The sequence below is a fragment of the Ciona robusta genome, chromosome 2 (assembly GCF_009617815.1).
Source record: "Ciona robusta chromosome 2, ASM961781v2".
NCBI lineage: Eukaryota > Metazoa > Chordata > Ascidiacea > Phlebobranchia > Cionidae > Ciona > Ciona robusta.
In genome coordinates, this window is record NC_143236.1 from 51,510 (window position 1) to 74,388 (window position 22,879).

A 22,879-nucleotide genomic window follows, 5' to 3' on the forward strand; every position below is an offset into this window, starting at 1 on the left:
TTTTTACATATTTTTTAATGTTTAAAAACAGTAATTAGCTTTGACGGGCGTTTTATTAAGTCGTGATAATACTGTCAAGTAATTCTGTAACCTTATTTTTCTGATTATCATTAAATGGGGGCCCGTAAAAAGAAAATTAAAAAAAAGTCTCGTCTGACAAAGTGTCCCATATTCCCCCCACCCTACTATATAGTACAGTATTAGTCTCATATATCTCTTATTAAACAAAAAACAAATTCAAATTAATTGTTACGGCAGGCGAGGATCGAATTATTACCGTTAGGCCAATAAATCTACTAATCAGCACTGTCGAGACAGCGGTTATATTGTCTGGGAATTTGGGAGGGCACGTGTTGGTGAGATGAGGAATCCTCACATTGATTCACGCCTGAATCAAATTATTTTCATTTAAGTGGGGACGCATTAAAGGTCTTTGATCGAGCTCAGTCGACCGTTGTAGTAAACGGTTAAATTATACTATGCTAATTAGTTTATTTAACGTGCTCACGCATTAGATTTTCGATCTCTTGTTTTTATTTTTGTGACAAAACTAGAATTTCTTCGTTACTTAGGGGAATCACCGAGCGTGTGTTCACGCCACGGCTTCACTTATTGTATTTTGGGGTGTATTGTAAAGTGTAGATCATTCACCTACTCGTAAAAATAAATATGACGGTAGTGGAACTAATTCTATCGGCAATCGTATTTGTAATCACTCACATGATAATAAAGTTTCTTAAAACAAGGAATACAACTCCAGATATAACAAAGGTTTGTTAACTAATGTCTAACTTTTTTTGGCACTAGTGAAGAATCCTCCGGTACATAGCAGAATAGACTGTTGAAAAGTGACTTAGAGGTTGGTGGTTTGGGGGTTGGTAATTATAGGGGTTAGTGGTTATATGGGGCTTGTAGTTAGGGGTTGGAAGTTACTGGACGAGTGGTTAGCAAATAAGGTGGGGGGATTCTTCACTAGCACCATCTGCGTCCACGTGCGTAGAAAGTATTTATCGTATAAACGAGACAATCTTTTACTTAATGGCAGGCGTGAGAAAAAACAAACATTCAGCAAAAAAGTAAAAGGCTTTTTAGAAATATGCTTATCGTATTATGTTTTAAGTCTGTTCTCACCGGTGTAACTATAAATGATTTAACAAAATATTGTGGCAATATGTACCGGTCCTACTAAAACACGCCCGGTGGAAAAAAATATACTAAAACACGCCCGGTGCGGGGCCCGGTGGGACCCGGTGAGGACCAGGTGTTACGAGTCCTACTAAAACACGCCCGGTGGGGGGCCCGGTGAGTATTTCTTGAAAAGGGAGCTTTCCCTATTCAAGATCCACCAAAATGTGATGCGTGTATTCAGATTTTTAGCCTAATGAGACCCCCCGAGTTGAGTTTTTTGAAAATTAACTTTGATTATGGATGTACCAAGTTTGTTCCGTTGTACACTTACATATTGAACTGTATTTTTAGCAAAAGTTTATTCGTTGAATTTTGTTAATAGGAGGTGGGGTAAGATGGGACACCTTTTCATTTTATTTCTCGTCCCATTTAGTATTAAGCAAAAAACATTCAAAGAATTATAAAACTATGTCCTCACAACTCCCATAGACTGTTGTTAACATATATAGACTGTTGTTGTATAATAAGAGAGGACGATTCAGAATACTTAATAGATATGGACGAATCATTTTATCAAAATGTATACCGCCGAGTTGTCCTCTAAATCTAATAGTATTACATTGTGAACGTCTGAATTTCCACTTTATATAAAGCGATTTCATTGGTGACTCAGACTTTGGCGACACCTTAAGTTTTTTTATTGACACTGCGTAAAATTTTAGCGACGATGCGCTTACCGTCGCGACAGGCATGTCGAGATTTTGGCCACACTGGGCACTATGAGAATAGTTGCGCCGGATCTCGGTTTCGCGAAGCCGATATGTCGCTAAATTTAACGGTTATTGCCGCCACAAGAAAATGTTCATAACTTAAACTGGACGTGTCGCGAGCTAGCCTGGCTGTCGCCGAGCATTGCTCAAGAAAACGGCTCAATCGCAGCTCTGCTCTTAGGCTGTGTTTTCAGTAGGCCATGTTATTAACTATTAAAATATTAAAAAATTAAAAAAGAAAAGTAATATTAACAACGAAGAAGTGGGAATGAAAAACACAACACATCGCCACACTAGTAAATAATAATAATATAATACTATGAAAAGAGAATATGTGCAAATGTAGCACACAAGGAAATATCATTTTATAGATAAAACCTGTCGCAAACGGAAGAACACCTGTTCTGCAAGAGGTTGTGAAAACAAAAAAAGTTGTTCATATTTTATTTGGAACCCAAACTGGAAAAGCGGCAAAGTTTGCTCATCTGGTTAAAGATGAATTATTGGTGAAAGGAGTAGAATGCGAAGTTGAAGATTTAAAAAACTTTGATCCAGAAGACAATTTCCTAAATTGGAAGGTGAGGTGTTATTAAATTTGACGGAATTTTGTTGTTGCATACAGTATACCTGCGCAGTGGTTATACTGTGGTTGTTGTTGGTTCACTCCATGAAAGTTACAGATATAACCCAGCCCTGGAGACTCATTTAAATGTAGGTTGGCAACCAGTTTCCGACGGTTTTTAAAATACGGCGGCAATATGCCGACATTTAAAAAAAGCGAATTTGCCCGTCTTGAATTACAGCCGTTATTGAATAACACGAGCACCCAATGTTTCTTATCTGATTAGACAGATTTTTAATAAAAAAAATAAATTCTTAAACCTTTTATATTGAAATAATACAAAGTGCTGCATTACGTCTTCTCTTTCACCGTAAACCACGTGTTCTAAATGATTTTGATTAGCGACGCTTTTCGTCTAAACAGAAACGTATTCTCCAGGGGCGCAACCAGGGGGGCTGTTTTGCTGTCATGACAGCCCCCTTTTCCGCAGACACGCACGCAGCCAGAAAGTGCTAAGACGCACACACACGCGCGTTGCATTTAATATTACATTCGTTCGCTTAAAATTGGAATAACTTTTCGTTCAATTGTTACGTCACTTGTCCTATTGTAACGTAACTATTAATTATGACGTTTCATAATATAACAATCTGGAGGAATGTGCTAACTGCACAACCAACCACGAGATCGAAACATCGTGTATGAGCGTCACATTTTTACGCTCTGCGCCGGCGTAGGAAATAAAGGAAGACGCATGTGGTAGCATACATTCAACACTTAACAAACGAAGCAATCGTTGTGAATTTATTCTCGTGAAAAATGACGTAATGAAACTCTGGTTCTCGTGCGGCGGCATCAAACGATGTTTTTTGGCCTTTGTCCAAGCTCTGCCGGGGCGATACTTTATAATAATATATTACAATTTGTGTTGGTTCCAATTTACTGATAGCGTCGCTCCTCGCACTCATATTTGCACCAATTAAAATGCATAATAATCGCGGTTTATCAGCATTTAAATCAGTGGTTACCAAACTTTATCTACTCGCGTATCACTTTTTGGTTCAAGCAGCGTTCTCAAACCACCTACATACTAAACTACTAAAGGCTCGTGAACAACTCATTTTAAATAGTGAAATTAAAAACCGCACGCACACCTATTTTTTCCGCGGGCATGAACTTGGCACTGCCTTTCTCAAAGTTAAAAATAAAAGTAATTTGCCTATTAAACAGGACAACAGGCGCGGTAATAAACAACCTAAATATGTTCCAAAAGTAGCACTGCTGTATATTTACGATGTTTTCCTTAGCCAAGCAGCATAATTATTACGAAACAGTAGGGATTCACACGTGGATTCATCACGTCATAATAGCGATTGTTTGACCTGGGAATTGATTACGTCATAATAGCAGTTCACACGTTGATTATTTGCGTCATATTAGCGATTGTCCCCTTGATTATTTAGCCTGCAGGTGCTTGAAAACAGGTTGAATATTTGCCTTTTCATGCGCATAAGTAAAGATAGGCTTGCAAAAATATTCTGTACACGCGTAAATCAACGCCTAGGTTTAAAAAGTTAGGAACACCGGTGTAGGGAATATAGCATGGAATGTCACGCTCTACGTAATTTATGTGGATTAAAATAATGCTTACGAAAATCACTAAAAGATCATTTGCGATCGTTTGGTGTGAACTTAATAAGGTGCTCGCGTACCACCTGGGAGGCCTTCGCATACCATAGTTTGGGAAGCACTGATTTAAACTAATCATCAGAAACAGAAATCATACAAAAACTACAGATCGTATGGGAGCAAATAAAACACGATTGTTTACCAACAATCTCGTTTGTGATGGAACAATCGTAATGGTTTATCAAAGGTATTCTGACGTAAATAATCGTTACATTAACATGCGTAAATCTGCAACAATGTTTCCTCTGTTTATATTAATTTAGATACGTCTTTTTAATAATGTAGTGTTAGTTTTAATTTACCGCGTAAAATAGGATATATATTCGTGTGCACAACCAATAAAGGGAGTGTTTTATCGCGTCAGAGATAAACGTTGACCAGACGTAAATATGACAGCCCCCTTTTGAACGCGCTGGTTGCGCCACTGGTATTCTCGTACCGTCGTACGACTTTCTCCTTGGTGACAACATAGAGTCGGGCAATATTTTTCTTAAATCTCGGCGCTCGGCGTATCTGAGCTTTTATAACTTAACACATTTTTACACCAAATTCGTGAAATAATACCAACATCGTCTGCTTTAATATTTATTGCAAACATATCAATCCTTTATTAAGTTTACTAGATCGTATACGTAAAAGGATAAATGTCCAACCTGTTCTCAAGCAGCTGCAGGTTAAATATTCAAGGGGACAAATGCTTCTATGACACAAAAATCAAGGTGTGAATTGCTATTATGTCGTAATGAATTACCAGGTCAAACAATCGCTATTATGATGCAATGAATCCACATGTGAATCCCTACTAATTCGTAATAAAAATGCTGCTTGGCTGAGGAAAACATCGTAAATATACAGCAGTGCTATACTTCTGGAACATATTTAGGTTGTTTATTACCGCAAATTACATTTATTTTACGCGCGGCAATGAGAAAGGTCATGTTACGAATTCCCGTATACACATGCGCCACACCCCACACATACAATGACGTATATGACGTCATAGTCAATGCGTAGGTGCGCTCCGCATCACCCAGATGTTTAGGAAATTGGCGCGCATGACGTCATTTGCTATATACGATGATAAATGTATTACTTTATTATATTACCTCACTTTGAGATATTTCGCCTGAATTTTTGGAATTTCGCATCTGCAATATAGTGCCGCAAAAATATTTTCTTTAAAAAAAATTTTTTTTTTTTGTCTCTTTCTACAACGTCTGCAATAAATGACCAACGGGCGACGGTCTGTCCAAATGTGTCGGCAATTGCCGATTGCTGACCTGAGTGTCCAGGGCTGTATAACCACTGTCGGTTAACGACTGTCTACTTTAGTTTTTACTGTTTTAACAAGTGTTGGCTGATAAAAATCAAACTACACACTTAATTAATATTAGTTAGTTAACTTCATGACGTGGACGCATGATCAGAAGCTTTGACCTAGTATAGTTTCATTGTTACGAATGAGTTAAATTTAGTATACGAACGAGTTTACATTTATGGACAATACGCCTTGCAGCCTGGTTAGTTAGCGGGGATCATATCGGCCATTTTATGCTCTTGATGATAATCGTTAAATCAGTAAATCACAAAAACAATAATGGGTAAATCACCAAAAAATTATAACTGTAGCTAATAAAAATGTCTATCAATTATGAAAAAGTTGTTGTAAATTACAATTCGTGACATGTGCGTGTCTTAAAAAAAGAACAGCTATTCTTATACAGCGGTGTAAAAAGTGCCTGTTTTCGATGCCGCCGGCATCGGCCGGATTTTTTAAAAACTGCCGGCAAAAAAACGGCCGGCGTGGGAATCCGGAATTTATTTACTTCGCCGGCCGCGTAACATTTCGTTTCATGTTAACGTATACATAAGTTATCTATTCATGAAGTTCTGGCGTAAAAAACAGCTTAATATTGTCATAAATCCGGCATTTATGCGGAGACATTGGCAATTCTGACGAACATAACTAGCTAGGTCGTAATACATTTGCGGTATTTGATATTTGATTGCGCCAAAATAGGGATTGTGACTAATGTAATACGTAACAATACTAACGAATAGTATGCTCGGAGAGTGTAGATCAGTGCATTGGCGTAGAGTTTTGCAATTGCGTGGGAGTGCGGCAAACACGCAAACACAATTGATGTATCTTAACGCAATAGTTAGACCTTCTACCCGACAGGAACACTTATCGCAATGTAACGTGGTTTAATTTGCAAGTGTAATACCGCTCAATAATTTAGTAGCCTGGACTTTATTTACTTGGTCGGCTGCGTAACAAATCGTATATTGTTAACGTAAGTTACCTATTCGTGCAGTTCTGACGTAACAAACAGTTTATTTTATCATAAATCCCGCATTTATACAGCCAAGAGACATTTGCGATTGTGACGTAACATAACTAGCTATTTCGCAATAATAGGAATTGTGACGAATGCGTATTACGTGAGAAATATAAACCAGTATTTCGACATGTGTATGTTCGGGAATTACTTGCAAACACAGGCATTCTTAAACCGCCAATAAATTCCCGGTAATTTTAAAAGAGGAAGTTGGTTGCCTCGGTTACCATAAACTGCGGTCGGTGTCTTGGTGATCGCCGATAAGTTTTATAGTTTTTTAAACTAGCTTTCGTTAAAAATTTGTATGCTGACCGAATACAGTTTGAGAAGTATGGTACATAAAACTGCGCCGTATTTGTATCAGGAAAGCTGTTTTGTTATGAGCAAAAAAACGTTTTACGCGCAAATGTTTATCTGACAGTTTGTGTGTGTTGCAAGTTGAAATCGTCGCGGTAATCTGGCTTTAATCGGAAAAAAACAAAACTAGATTGAACTTTTTTAATTATCAAGACCGCACGAGGAATCGTTGGCTTATAGCCAAAAAACACCGTCAGTGGGGCAGCAGAAGAAAATTCGTTAAAATATAAGTAAAAAACTAAAACACCACTGTGCGAATTTAGTATTTTTACCACAATTTTAGCATTCGTAAAACACATTGGCGTAAGCAGAACGCATGCGTCTACGAATTAGGAAACTCCCACATAAATTTAAATACGAATCAGTATCGGTCGTACTTTTGTTTTTTTTACATGCCTTACGCACATTCGCAGCTCTCAATCAAGTAAATTAAACATTGCTATTCTAAATACTCCCATATCCCATAGGTATTATGCCATTGTCTGGTCTATCACACGTAATAATGCTAGTTAATTCACGATTCCTTTGTTTCTGATTGGTCAATCAGGGAGGTGTAAAATGGGCGTGATTTGCTGCATATTTACAAACAATACAATGTTATGTTGTAATAATCGTGTTTGCGCAAATATAAGTCAAGTTTTAACACATTTCTTTACGAATTAATGTTATCGTCGAAACATTATACCCGCGTGCAGTAGTCGTGCATTAAACAAGAAGAATAGTGAATTCCTAAATTGGCAGGAGTGCGTCGCACTCCCGCACGCCCTTACTCTACGCCAGTGGATCAGTGTATTACTGAATATAAAACACAGACAATCTTAAAGCACTATTAAATTCCTAGTAATTATTAAAAGGAAATTCGTTGCCCGTGGAAACGTGTAAGTATTTTTTAACAGTGATTGGTAATCGCCGATTAGTTTTTATTAAACCAAAGAAAGCAATCCTAGTGAGTAGTAGAGGATTCTTTGTTTAACAAGCTTCTGGTAATAATTTCAACGTTGACCGGACAAAGTTTGTCGCGCGTAATATAGACGTCGATTTTTTAATAATCTTTGCTAATTTTTAGGTGATTTATTCACATGCTTGCTTCGTTCACATGCGTAAGAATTATTCATTGTAGACAAGACAATCCTTTAGATTAGCCAATGGCAGGCGGGATTTTTACAAACCATCTATACTTTAATGCGCTTACGGCAAAATGCAAATATTTGATCTGTTTTCAAGCACCTGCAGGCTAAATAATCGAGAGGACAATCGCTAGTATGACGCAAATAATCAACGTGTTACGTGTGAATTGCTATTATGTCGTAATCAATTGCCACGTTAAACAATCGCTATTATGATGCAATGAATCCACGTGTGAATCCTTATTATTTCGTAATGAATATGCTGCTTGGCTGGGGAAAATATTGTAAATGAAATATTAAACAGCACTCCTTCTAGAACAGATCTTTTGTTGTTTATATTTAATTTATTTTTTTGTCCCTTTGATTACAGTAGCGAAGATTTAGAAATATTTTAAACGCGAAGGCAGGACATAGCGATAAAACAACAGTTGTTAAAACACGCTTACCATTAAAAACAGATTGTTTGGGCCCACATTGTTTAGAATGCGATACAGCGAAAAATCCCTGTCTGTTTAGCAGCAATATTGTTTGTTAATCTAAATTCTAATGTAGTAATAGAGAGAGTAAACCAAACTCGCGTTAGCAAAAAATAGGCTTTCAAAAAATATGCTCATCGATTGTTGATTGGGAAGGTCTTTCTAGTGGCAAATTTTGTTCAGCCGTTGCTGTTTGAACTGAGCTAAAATATGCTTTAAAATGCAGTGGTTCCCAAATTCTATTCCCGTACCACTTTCTGGTTCATGCAGCGTTCTCATACCACATACTAAACTAATAGACTTGTGAATGTTTCAAAAAAAGTCGCCTGACCATTTACTAATTTTTCAGCGGGAATTCGCAATACAAACTTTGCACTGCTTTTTTCATGGCTACGTGTAAAATAAGTGTAATTTGCCAATTTACCATGGTAACTGGCTGTAATAAACAACCTAAATATGTTCACTGTATATTTAGGATGTTTTTTAAGACATGTAGCATATTTTAGAAATAGTAGGCATTCACACGTGGATTCATTGCATCATAAAAGCGATTGTTTGACGTGGCAATTGATTACGAAATTATAGCAATTCACACGTTGAATATTTGCGTCACCATAGCAATTGTCCCCTTGATTATTTAGCCTGCAGTTGCTTGAAAAAAGGTTGGATATCTTTTCATGTGTGCGCATTAAAGTATAGATAGTTTGTGAATACTTCGTACCCGCGTAAAGCAACCACTGCTTTAATGGCTGCAATGGTCGACGTCTATTGGCCATGATTTTTTTTATCCTAATTTTCTTTAAAACGTTACATTTTTACTGTTACTCTACCGTTTTTGTTGTTGTAACTCTATTTAAAGGAGTGAATACCCATAAGGGATAAGGCAAAACAGTATTACCACGTCCACGTGTAATCGGTTAGTGTCACAATACCGCTTGTTATGTTAAATGCAGTCATTCAATACCCTGATAAACGCAAGAAAAGAATTGTCTACGTAACAAATTGTCTACGTAACAATATTACTTGTGATGTAACAATGTTTCATATTTAGAAACACATGGAATTTGTGGTTTATGGAGTTAAAAACAGAATATGTATTATTATCAAAAAAATAAAATTTATTATTATTAAAAAGAAAAAAAAATTAAAACATTTGTTTTGCGTAAAATATTTCCGCATTCCTTACGCATTTCCGCCGGTCGTCGCCATCCCGGGAAAATTGTACACTTTCCCTAGCTTTCTTGTAATTGGGACTCGCAAAACTCTGTTTTTTGTATCTCATTATGTTTCTCATTAGAAAATCACATTACAATTTTTCTTGGTGTCACTTTACTGATAGCGTCACTCTTGACTCTTATATTTGCAACAATTAAAGTTTACCTAATTGTGGTTTACCTGCATTTAAAGTAATCAAGATCTAAAGTAAAAAATTATACAATAACTTTACCTAATGCACAAAATGTATGTTTTGTTTTAATAATAAACTATTATATTTTTTAGGAAAGAAAGGAAAATGGGCCAGTTTTGTTTCTAGTTTCAACCTACACTGATGGTGTACCACCACTAACATGTAAATGGTTTTGTCAGTGGTTACATGAAGCATCCAATGACTTTAGAGTTAACAAATCAATTCTTGCTGGAATGAAGTATGCTGTGTTTGGTCTTGGCAATTCTCTCTATTCTGATAATTATAATACAGTATGTATAATATGTGAAGATCCAAAATGCGTCTTGTGGTTGTAATGTTGTGTATTTAGGTTGGCCGGAATATAGATAAGTGGTTACACAAATTGAGTGCATCCCGTGTCTTCCCATTCACTGAAGGTGATGAAAATGTTGCACAAAGCAAGCAAGGGAGTCTTAAGCTAGATTTTGAGTAAGTTAGTAGCTGTATAATAGATTGAAATGAAGTGAGAATTTCTTTTTACATTAAAATTCTGAAGTCAAATTTGCTTGTAGATGTTCATAATTCATTCTGAAACCGGAGCAAATTTTGTATGAAATCACTGTTATTGTTTTTTTACTAGATTTTTTATAAGGGTAGAATGTTGTATTTTTAAAACATAAACTTATGAATGAAGAATGTAACTTATTTACTCATTTGTGGCGAGGCAACAACAGTCGTTATAACATAGGTGTTCTGTTGCCCTATAAGTTTGAAACTTTCATTTGTAAGTGGTAATTTTTTTGTTTTGTGTTTGGCTGACTATTTAGGGAATCAATTAGTCTGCACTGGGAGAAGTTATTGATAAGTCTTTTTTAAGCATACCTGATATGCCTACAATATTAGCAGCAACAAACCTTCAACCCATAACCTGTAGGTTATAGGCAGACGCAATAACAAAGTCGTTGCACAAATTTTAAACTCTTTTTAATTTCAGTTCGTGGAAGAATGATATAATTAGTATATTGGTATATTTGTTAAATGAAAGTGATGACAAAGATGCTTCAAGCACTCCTCACTTTGCCGAAGATTCAGTGAGTAGCCACCTGTATGTAGGGATGTACATTACAGAATTTCGAATCCGTGAGATTCAAATCCTTTTGTATTCGAATCTAATTACGGGATTCGGTATTCTGTTAAATGACGTCATTACACGTTATCTCATAAACTATATTAACAATTTTTGAAACTTAATAATTCTAAAAAAAAAAACTTTTGTGTTTGAGGGACTTTCGAGAGAAAACGCTTCGCAACGTCTTTTTATAGCCTGATATACATTTCATGACGCAAAAACTAGGGATGTGCTGAAGTTGTAAAAGCTCGGGTTCGCCGAGCGCCGAGCTTCAACGAAAAGCTCGGCACGAGCCCGAGCACCGATGACGTCATTAAGGAGAAAGGCGTACGAGAACGTGTTCCTATTTAGTCGAAAAGCGTCGCTAATTTAAATATTACAGAGCACGTGGTTTGCGGTTAAAAAGACGTCTCGTTTCGTAATTTCCAAGAAAAATTATTTAATTGAAAAGTATTTATAACTTTTGCAGCCAACTAGCGCGTTCAAAAGGGGTCTGTCATATAGATAAAAAACATCGTTATCTCTAAAGCGAAATAAACGCTTTAGATATTGGTTTTGCACACTGATATATCTATTCTACTTTATGCGGTAAATTAGAACTAATATTACATTATTTATACTAAATTAGAAACGTCTTTTTAATAAATGAAACATTGGTGTAAGTTTTACACATGTCCATCGTGGATAATCTAACGATTATTTACGTCAGAATAACTTTTATAAACCATTACGATTGTTCCATTACAAACGAGATTGTTATAAAACAATCGTGTTTTATTCGCTTCCATACGACCTGTAGTTTTTTATATAATTTTTGTTTCTGATGACTAGTTTAAATGAAGGTAAATCCCGCAGGATTGTAAAAATACCCCTTTTTCAGTGATAATGTCACCGTCCGGATCGTTGAAAAATGTCCGGATTTTTTTAGTAGAAATAAATCCTATTTATATTAAAATCAACTTTCTTACGTTCGGCCGACAATATACTCTTTGGTTTCTTAGTTCAGTATTTATTGACGACATAAACGTGCGCTCTATTTTAACCGCATCGCTTACATTGCGAGAACATGGCGAATAGCTAAAATGACGAAACAAATGCAAAGTTTTACGCACGTTCATCGTGGATTAAAAATGTAACGATGATTACGTCATAATACCTTTGATAAACTATTAAAATTTTAGGTAACAATTGTGGTTTATGTGCTTCTATATTTCGTATAATTGTTTTAATCCCGATATAATTTTAAGCAAGCAACCAAGAATAGTTTAAACTTTAATAAATGCAGGTAAATTGCGTTTATGTGAATTTTAGTTGGTGCAAATATAAGAGCGAGGAGCGACGCTATCAGTAAGTTGGAACCAACACAAATTGTATTATGATATTACAAAGTATCTTCCCGGCCGAGCTTGGACAGAAGCCAAAAAACATCGTTCGTTGGCACCGCACAAGAACCAGAGTTTCATTACGGCACTTTTCACGAGAATAAATTCACAACGATTGCTTCGTTTGTTAGGTGTAGAATGTATGCTACCACATGCGTCTTTCTTTATTTCCTACGCCCGCGCAGAGCGTAAAAATGTGACGCTCATACACGATGTTTCGATCTCGTGGTTCGTTGGGCAGTGGGCATTCCTCCCGACTGTTACGTAATGAAACGTCATAGTTAATAGTTATGTTGCAATAAGACATGTGACGTAACAATTAAGCGCAAAATGTCAAATTGCAGCACGGCAATGTTTGTTACTCGAGCGACTTTATTAGCTGATTTTTACGAACACGCGACGAACATAAAACATTAGATCGCAGCTTTAACAACGGTTTCTATCGCACAGGCGCCCGCACTAGACTGTGGTGTCATGGTGATAGTCAGTAATAGGCTTTATAACAAGATTTGGTAGCTTGGGTGACAGACGCACATAAAACATTACGTCCGGATTTTCAATAAAATTAAACGATCACCGTCCGGATTTACAACTTTTACAATCCTGAAATCGCGATTATGTTAATTTTAATTGATGCAAATATAAGAGCGAAGAGCGACGCTATAAGTAAATTGGAACCAACAGAGATTGTAATGATATTACTAAGTATCGTCCCGGTCGAGCTAGGACAGAGGCCAAAAAACATTGTTTGATGGCACAGCACGAGAACCGGAGTTTCATTACGTCATTTTTCACAAGAATAAGTTCACAACGATTGCTTCGTTTGTTGGGTGTAGAATGTATGCTACCACATGTGTCTTTCTTTATATCCTACGCCGACGCAGAGCGTAAAAATGTGACGCTCATACACGAGGTTTCGATCTCGTGGTTGGTTGTAAGGGGGAACATTCTTCCCGATTGTTATATTATGAAACGTCATAATTTATTTATAGTTATGTTGTTATGGGACAAGTGACGTAACAATTAAATGAAACATGTTTCGATTCCCAGAGAAAGAAAGTAATATTGAATGCAACGCCTGTTTTAGCACTTTCTGTCTGGGTGTGTGTTTGCGGAAATGGGGTCTGTCATTACAACAAAACAGCCCCCATGGTTGCAGCAATTTATTTATTTCATTATAAAAAAGTTTAAGAGTCATTAGCTTTTTATTTAAAATCATATACAAGAACATTGCGCGCTCGTGTAATTCGATACGGGCAATTTCACTGACGTTGCGATTCGTTGCTTGCGAGAGAGCAAATTCACAACGAACGAAAAATAATTAAAGAGAAAGCTATGCTGACTGTTCTCGTTATCTCCTCTTAGTAGCTTCACTTTTTTTTCATTTTTAGTATTTTTCGCTCTCGCGTGCAACGTTTTAGCAATAGCATATGAGGCTCGGCGCTCGGCCCAGATTTCAGCCGAGCTTCAAAAAAGGAGATGCTCGGGCACGAGCTTTTGAGTTCGGGCTCAGCTCGGCACATCCCTAGCAAAATCTACCCAATAGGACAATTTTTAATCATTTTACATTTCATGATACAACAAGGCTACTATGAAAGAGTCAATAAACTGACTTATGCGGGTAAAAAAATTTTTTTTCTGTTAATATAAAAAGATTCGAAATTTTAGATTCGGAATTCTAGATTCGAAATAAAGTATTCTAGGATATCCTCGAATACCTAATTATTCTGTAATGTGCATCCCTACCTGTATGACTATATGTGTGTAATGGTACCAAAATTCTAAATTATTTTTAACTGAAACTAAAAAAGAAATTATCAATGTTTTATTTGTATATATATGAACTTAACTTCAGCATGGTAAATTGAATAAAATCTTAAACTATTGGATCTAGCTGTCTTAAGATTAATCTATTGAAAAAATCATGGGTGGCAAACTTTTGGAAAGTCAGGTTACAAATTTAAAAGGCCTAAGTGTACAGAGCTAAAAGCACGAAATGTTTTGATATGCTAATGTCATTTGGTAGTTGTTCCTTTATTAATGTCCAATTGCGCAATACGCTGATCATTGTGTCATTGTCCCCACGTCTATGACGTCATAGTCACCGCCATTACGCAGCCCACGGCATAGCATTTTATCACTGCTGAGTGCTGTTTTTTCGTCTAAATATTGCGATTTTTAGAGAATCAAGCACTTCTATATTTTAAAGTTAAAACAACCACTATACATGTTTTCTACCTTTGTATCGCTTACAGGAACCAAATAAACACACAATTACTGCTCTAATGATCACGACACCCCGATCTTCAACTAGGTCGTTTACGAAAGATTTTGCACCCTGGCAAGTTCGTAGTGTATAAAATTGTCTTCAACTTCATCTTTTTAGTTTTTTGATGACGTCATCAAAATCACAATGACATCATAATGAATTTTTCAATATGGAATATTTCAAAAATGAACAAAAATATCCAAAAAAATGCATTGCAAACTTGATAGTATGAAATCATCTTTCTTTTGATGTATAATATGTACTTCTACTCGACAAAATGCGACTCGAAAAACAACGTAAAATCTTCGAAATATTTTAATACCACACTGAAATATTAGGCGCGATGCCTTTGGGTTGTAAGCCAATGTACACTGGGACCAGGGGAGGTCAGAATATGCACGACTTTGCAATCCTTATCTATTATATCTCGTCCACTTGCTAATCAAAGGTGAAATGTTTATGCGAGTGGGAAGATTGTTGGGTTTTCTCAAAATTGAAATGCAAATACAATACCAAGGTTTAAGGATCCTTTTTAACATGTATTCACAATAGTAAAAATGCATATTTAAAACTTCAGAAGTACAGATGTTGTACTCGTGAAACACCTATTGCGAACTGTTTTGATTGGCGGAAAACAATTGTTAAGTCAGTGTCATTATGTCCAAATGCGCCACTCCCAATGTAAACGTTTAATAAAACACAGCTGCTTTAATCTTTACTGACCGTAAACGTGAACAGGAGCATTTAGTTTACTTTTGCAAGGTTAACGATGAACGCATCAATCGGTATTATTGTGCAAATAATCAACGTGTCAATTTGTATTATGACGCCAAAAATCCATGTGTCAATCGCTACTATGTTGGAATAAACAATCTGCTAAGGCAAGCCAATCAATTTTATATAGCTTGCACTGAACAATACGTCGCTCTGATGCATGTACGCTGCTCTAAACATATGACGTCATAATGTTTATTATGCTGTAGGGATGAGCCGAGCCGAGCCCGAACTCAAAGGCTCGTGCCTGAGCGTCTCCTTTTTTATGCTTGGCACTCAGCTAAAATCTGGGCCGAGCGCCGAACCTTATGAAGTTATTGAAGAAAAATATTAAAAATGAAAAAAAAGTGAAGCTACTAAGAGATAACGAGAATAGTCAGCGTAGCTTTCTCTTTAATTATTTTATGTTCGTTGTGAATATGCTCTCTCTGTAACAATCGTGATGGTTTATCAAGACCAATATCTAAAGCGTTTATATCGCGTCAGAGAAAACTTTGTTTTTTATCTTTATGACAGACCCTTTTTGAACGCACTGGTTGCACCACTGGCTTCAACAGTTATAAATACTGTTTAATTAAATATTTTTTTTTTAAATTACGAAACGAGATGTGTCTTTAACCACAAACCACGTGTTCTGTAGTATTTTGACTAGCGACGCTTTTCGACTGAATAGGAACGCATTCTAATACGCCTTTCTCCTTAATGACATCATAGGTGCTTGGGCTCGTGCCGAGCTTTTCGTTGAACCTGGGCGCTCGGCGAACCCGAGCTTTAACAACTTCAGCACATCCCTATTACGTTGGACAATTTTTACGTTACTACAGCTGGCCATTTTTGGCGACGGCCAGTCATTTTTTCTACTATTTACGACCCTGTTCTAGCATGTTCATACAGGCAAAAATCTCATAAAGAGCCATCGGTGTCATACCTTCGAACCCCCTAATGATGGTGCTGTTGACAAACTTATTGTTTTCAGTGAATAAAGTAAATTGTGGTTTGTTGTATTTATTAATGATGCTCTAGAAAACACAAATGCAATAACAAAACAGGATAAATAACATCTGAAAAAAGCTTTAAAACATCGAACATAGTATGAAATGTCATCAGGGTGTTTCAATTGATTTTCATTGAAAGGAAGTAAATTTTCCCCAGGTTCTATTCCTGCTGAATCCAGATTTGCTTGGTTTGTACATATAAACCACACTAATTATAGAAATACCAGCTGATTCAACAACTAAAATCAAAGAAAATGCAACCTATATGTCCCTGTGTCCTTTTGAGCGACTTAGTACAAAAATTCTGTTCTAGTACCCCTACAATGTGTTTTCAAAGCTAGAAATGCTTTGCCAAGCCTAAACAATGCTTGTATACAAGGGAAATCCCCTATTACAACTCTGAATTAGCGCGAACAGAAAAACTACAAAATTACAGCAAAAACAATACTTGAACTTTTTTATTATGTTGATATATCTTTTATTGATTAAATTTAAAAAAAATGCTTCTTCTTTTCAATGAGACTAAATTCGGGATCGATAATGGAAAAATGACCGCAGAATCGCCGTTTAAGTGACATGTGGTCCCACTTCGACTGAGTTAATCATAAATCCACTTGGAGTTGGTAAAAAGATCTTACAGTTGGTTTTATTTGAAAGAGATACAAATTATCCACCAAGTTAATATTTAAAAGGGTATCATAGCGTTTAAAAGTTTTTAATAAACTTTGTTTAAAAATAGTCTGTTTTTTTTAAGAATATGGTTTGCATTTTGCAAAAAAAATCAACGTTTTAACGTCATTCTGTTAAAGTAATGCGATTATATTTCATCTCTGTTTTGTTCTGGATTTTGCTGCTATGTATTATATAGCAAGATTTTAACAAAATTCAGCTTTTAACCATGACGTCATCATTCATCTGGAAGTAGTGTAATTGATTTTGTTGACATCATAATCTAAAAAACAACAATCAATTGAGTAGTAAAATAACTGGTATTCACTTTGCAGGGAATCCTTATTCCTTTATGTATTTTGCCTAAAAGCCAAAATTCACATACATACAAGATTTTGGGTGACAAAAAATGAAAATACAGTCATGTAGCAAATTTACAAATGTCTAATTGATTATTTTACTCTAAAACAAACACCTGTATGTGTTGGTCGATTAAAAAAGAAATTTATTAAAATGTATCTCTTCCCCAAAGGGTTAATGCTTCCTGTTTATATCCAAAGTTTTTATACCAGACTGTTGCGGAATTATGAAAAATATGGTATATTTAAAATACATATATATGTATGTATATATATTATATATAATATAGTGGATTGGTATTTTCAGGAAAGTGAAAGTGAGGATGTTGAGAACAGTGAAAGTGAAGAAGATAAAGAAGAAGATGATGTTGTTGATGTCGAAGATGTTGGAAAAGCGATGTCAAAATATCCTCTTCATACAAAGTCTGTATCTTTAAATGGGTATAATGTATATTTTGCGATTATTTTTTAATATACAAAAATATTTTGTTGCCTATATCTTTGTTCAATGTTTTTAACATTATATTATGTTGGACCACATTATAACTGCCAAATTGATTTACGCAGGTCAAACAATGTTAATGGGGTTTTGGTAAAAAGGAAATCAACAAAAGCAAAAAGAGAAATGATAACACCTGAACTATCTAAATCACTAACAAAACAAGGTCATTATAATAGGTAGCCAGTAAAGTTAGGCGTGCCAAACTATATTGAATTTGCCACATTGATAAAAGAGGTTATGTTTAACGAGTGACGTCTAATAATTTTACCCTAGATTTTGTTAAAAAGCCTAAACAAAGTGCTGTCCATATTATTTAAATAAGGTATTTAAATAATCTTATAAATATGTTATATATTGTATCTTTATTATTAACGTATTACTTGTTTTTTATTGTCTAAAAGCTGTTGTAAAGTATTTTAAATTGAACTTTTCAGGTTATCGACTTGTTGGTTCACATTCTGGAGTTAAATTATGTCGTTGGACAAAATCAATGTTGCGTGGACGTGGAGGATGTTATAAACATACTTTCTATGGAATTGAAAGCCACAGGTTTAAATTGAATTTCTTCGAATATTGTTTTATTAGTTGGGTAGAAGCAATAGATTTAGTTTCTTGCATAAGAACACATAGACACAACCACCCACAATGGAGGCAGTATCGGCAGCTTGAGACAAGTGCTAGGGCCTATTGACACCTTGTCTTATACTAAGGTGCATGGAGACAACACCAAGTTTAGCTTGTGCAAACAAATGTGTTTTCTGTTGGCGGCATCATTCCAACCCTGTGGGAACAGAATGGAAATGGAAAATGGATTCACCGGATATTGTTGTGAAAGGAGCAGTGAATAATCATTATGATATGATCAAACAATTTAAAGGTAAACATTTGGGATTCAGGTATTGTATAAATTTATAATCGAATATAAAAATTGTTTCTTTTCAGTAATTGTGTGAAGCATTTAAAAAATCTATTTCAGTATTAAATATTTTCTTTTATTACATATCTATTTGTTTCTTACAATTCATAACAGATTTGCAACAGCAATTTATTTTTTTATTTTACACCTATCATACTTTACTAGGATATGTTTATTACAACCTTTAAAAATATAATATCGGCCATGTTTTGTTGAAACAAGGAGTACCTGGTGTTAAACCTGAGAGATTTGCTGAAGGATTTTCCATAAAGCATTGCGCTCTCTCATTGGTTGGAGAACCTATCATGTACCCAGAGATCAATAAATTTGTTCAACTTTTACATGAAAAGGTAGTTTTTGTATTCATAGTCTTAGGCTCCTAGTATATTTTAATTTTTGGCAAACCCTAGGTTGACATTTCTAAAATGCAATGAAACTTACAGTCATAAGGATCCTTATTAATTAAGGTGGTGAATGCAATATACTATGTTTTTGTATAGACACCTGACAGCAGAGTAATACCTGTACGTCAGTCGTAAATCACACTAAGTTTTGATTCCTTAACTCGTGTCAGCTTAAGAGTCACTACTTATGTGGGTGTTGTTTTATGTATGGCTGACAATGTAGACAGCCAATTATACCCTTTTTGCATGGTCACTTTTATGCGCGTAAGTACTCGCATATTTACTTGCAAAAACAGAGTTAATACGCATAACGTCATAAGCGTGTCATCTGCTGTAGAAGGTTGGTTGTTACTCGCACTATGCGAGTAAAGAAAAGTATATTGAAAGTACAGTTTCACTTTTAAGAGCCCTCGCTATTCGCATTAACTTTTTACCGTGCAAAAAGGGTATTAGTAACCAGTTAAAGTTGGACGCGCTAATCAACTGTGCCATGGTACCATTTGTATTTTTTTATAATGGTATGATGCTTTGGTGAGTTTTGTGGCATCTATTGGCTTACCTGAAAACACTTTTGGTACTTGTTTTAGGCAGAGTGATTTAGCATTATGAACTTACTTCCTTTATCCTATTTTTTATGGAGTTGCTTTATTGAATGTCTTTCATTTTAAATGATGTGTGCAGGGCATATCGTCATTCTTGGTGACCAACGCACAATTTCCTGAAGCTATCACCAACTTAATACCTGTCACTCAACTTTATGTCAGTGTTGATGCAGCAACACAAGAATCACTTAAGAAAATTGATCGTCCCTTGTTTAAAGATTTCTGGCCCAGATTTATAAAAAGTTTAAAAGCTTTATCTGCTAAAGTAAGTTTTACATGAAGATACAAAAACAATTTTTTTTAAATGTTTAGGTTGCAAATATATATTTTGTTAAGTATGAACACAGATAATAAATGAGAATTTCTAGCATTTTACAATTAAAGAACGCTAAGGACTATTCTATAGGCTGTGCTAATTGAATAGTTGCAGAATCTCTGCTTTATAATTTCAAACTTATAAAATATTTTATATGTTGGGTCTTACTAGGGTCAACGAACTGTTTATAGACTGACAATAGTTAAAGCATGGAACAGTGATGAGATTGAAGCTTATGCTAACCTTGTTTCTCTTGGAAAACCTGATTTTATTGAAGTTAAAGGTATGGTTATTTCAGTATGATTGACTGTGTTGCTAGTTGCTGTCCTATTTACGCTAGTTGTTTGGTATTGAAAAAACGCATATCAAGAAACTATATGTTTAGTGTTTCAGTTTATAAGTGTTAAGTCTTAACACTATGCTGTTATTGCGAGTGTTTGAAACATCCCTCACCTTTTTTTGAAAACATTCTTATATTCATTCATTCAACCTAGTCTAAACCTTTCAAGAATATCAGCTAATTAGATTTCATTACCATAATGACATTGCAGGTGTTACATTTTGTGGAGACAGTAAATCAAGTGATGGATTGACTTTGAAGAATGTACCTTGGCATGAAGAAGTTGTTAATTTTGTTGATCAACTTGCACAAATGTTAGATGGATATGAAATAGCAAGTGAGCATGAACATTCAAACTGTGTGCTACTTGCCCAAACCAAGGTTAGTAAAGCAGGTTATTTAGTATTTACCAAATAAAAGAATCACAATATAGCACCGACCTATATTGATACATATTAAGGTGAGTGAAGCAGTCTTTTATTGAAAGCATTTATGTCAAGTGTATTGACTAAAAAACACACACAACTACAATAATAGCAAAACTTAGCACTGATATCAACCTGTTATAAAACTATTATCCAATCTAAGTTGTTCGTTAAAGAAAATGTTGTCTTATTACAAACTTATGGTTAGCACCCCTGCCTCTAGTTTGGAGTTTAAGGGTAAATTCCTGAAAATAATTACCCGCAAAGATTCATAAGTGGTTACTTATAAGCAGGCACAAGGTGTGTGAAACAGAACACCCATGTTATGACTGTCATTGCCTGCCATGCGAAGATAAATTAGTTAAATTTTTTTATTTCATATCAAGCCTGTTTTAAGTATCTGTGTATCTTAGTTCTAATTTCTAGCTAGTCTTTTATTCCTACTTGGTACATGTAACATAGAGATACTGCAATGCACTAAGCATGGTATCATCTGGTTATGAAACTCCCCATCAATAACCAGTGCTAAGTTGCAATATGTTTAATGCCATTACAAAACTTTGTTAAACCCAAACAACCCATGTTATGTAGTTTAAAATGTCAGACGGTGGGTGGAACACTTGGATCGATTATTCACGTTTTCATGAATTATACCAACGCTACCAAGCAACTGGGGAGTGTTTTACTGCTCTTGATTACATGAAGAAAACTCCTCCATGGGCTTTGTTTGGTGCAAAGGAAAGGGGGTTTGATCCAGTTGAAACTAGATGGAGACGTAAAGAGAAAGTCACCCAAGGTTGTTAAAATAAAAATCAACCACTCCGCATTGAAGTCGGCATTTTGTAGTACCCGCCAAAACAATTTATTTAAATAAACTGGAAGCATTTTGATATGTTTTAAACTAACTTTTGTCCTAGTTTTTATTATGGTGTAGCGTTGGTCCACCTTTCCATTATTTGAATTTCCATCTTAGTTCGCATGATCATGTTAAAAGAAAGCAATGCTAAACATGCACAAAAGAATTATGTCAGGATTTAGACGAAACAGTGATTTAAAGGGCCTAAACACACCCCACGTCACTTTTATTTTTTATGGTAAATTCATGAAGCGACTGTTTTATTGATTCCAAAAATACTTTGCTTATTAAAATTGGTCCAGTATAGGCGTAGATATTCGTCCTCAAACAGTGATCTCTAGCGCTATCCTTTTTTTACTACGAGCTTCGTGATTGTGACGTAGGAACGTACTAGTCACGTGACTGATTCATTCGTAAAAGCGAAACGTGCGTTTTTTTTTGTTCTTTCGTTTTTCGCTAAAAACACTGCCTCTCGCCTTTCTCAGTGTTTCTGAATGAGAGCGGCCACGCTTCAACAATTTTGTGACGTGATTTGTCATGTGGGTAGTACACTTAATTTTTTCGCCACGCAACTTTCAAATCAGTTTTATGAATTTCACGGTGTTTGAGCTGGAATATCTTTGGTTATACAGAACCGATTAAAACAAGTAAGGTGACGTTGGAATTAGAAAAACACACTCTATCTATTACATTTGAGTGTGTTTAGGCCCTTTAAGAGGGAGTGACATATTCACATATATGCGGTCTAATTAAGTGTTTCTTGCCAAACAGTTGTACTCTGGGTTGTTTTGCCCACAACATTGTTTTACCCATCAAATTTTGTCATACTTTTTCTTTAAAAACGTTTGATGTCATAGCTGCATAACATATTCTGCAACACTCACAAAAAAATTAGAATAGCTGTCATTTATTTGTGATATCATGAATTTGTACCATCATGCTTTTATTGATCAACAACTCTCTAAAGTTAAACGACAAATAATAAATCATGTTATTGGTATTCGCTTTGGCCCATTACCCCAACACCCTTGCGTATGTCTGGGAGTGGTGTGCTCACGATAGTAAAAGTTCTTTAGTCATGTCCTGACTCTAGCTTTCCAACC

At 35.5% G+C, this 22,879-nt stretch overlaps 1 protein-coding gene across 3 annotated transcripts; it reads left to right on the forward strand.

The window, feature by feature from the left end:
- The first annotated feature begins 557 nt into the window (after positions 1–557).
- LOC149739418 (S-adenosyl-L-methionine-dependent tRNA 4-demethylwyosine synthase TYW1-like) lies at positions 558–22,776 on the forward strand. 3 transcript variants are annotated; one of them, XM_089872319.1, is made up of 14 exons: positions 559–771; positions 2,270–2,476; positions 9,952–10,149; positions 10,209–10,327; positions 10,833–10,929; positions 17,723–17,856; positions 17,983–18,080; positions 18,352–18,466; positions 18,628–18,794; positions 19,056–19,183; positions 19,919–20,104; positions 20,327–20,438; positions 20,707–20,876; positions 21,512–22,776. In XM_089872319.1, the coding sequence occupies exons 1-14, from the start codon at positions 670–672 to the stop codon at positions 21,722–21,724; spliced, it is 2,046 nt and encodes a 681-aa protein (XP_089728445.1). In that variant the 5' UTR covers positions 559–669; the 3' UTR covers positions 21,725–22,776. The 3 variants fall into 3 exon arrangements, with proteins under 3 accessions (XP_089728448.1, XP_089728445.1, XP_089728447.1); XM_089872321.1 differs by having other exon boundaries at positions 560–771; positions 17,723–17,838; positions 21,512–21,825; XM_089872322.1 differs by lacking the exon at positions 2,270–2,476 and having other exon boundaries at positions 558–771.
- Positions 22,777–22,879: the final 103 nt, after the last annotated feature.

Excerpts from the sequence above, each read along its gene's own strand:
- LOC149739418 (XM_089872319.1), top strand. The coding sequence starts at position 670 with ATGACGGTAGTGGAACTAATTCTATCGGCAATCGTATTTGTAATCACT. Across the intron at positions 2,477-9,951 it reads ACAATTTCCTAAATTGGAAG|GAAAGAAAGGAAAATGGGCC; the intron begins GTGAGGTGTTAT and ends TATATTTTTTAG. Across the intron at positions 20,877-21,511 it reads TGCTACTTGCCCAAACCAAG|TTTAAAATGTCAGACGGTGG; the intron begins GTTAGTAAAGCA and ends CATGTTATGTAG.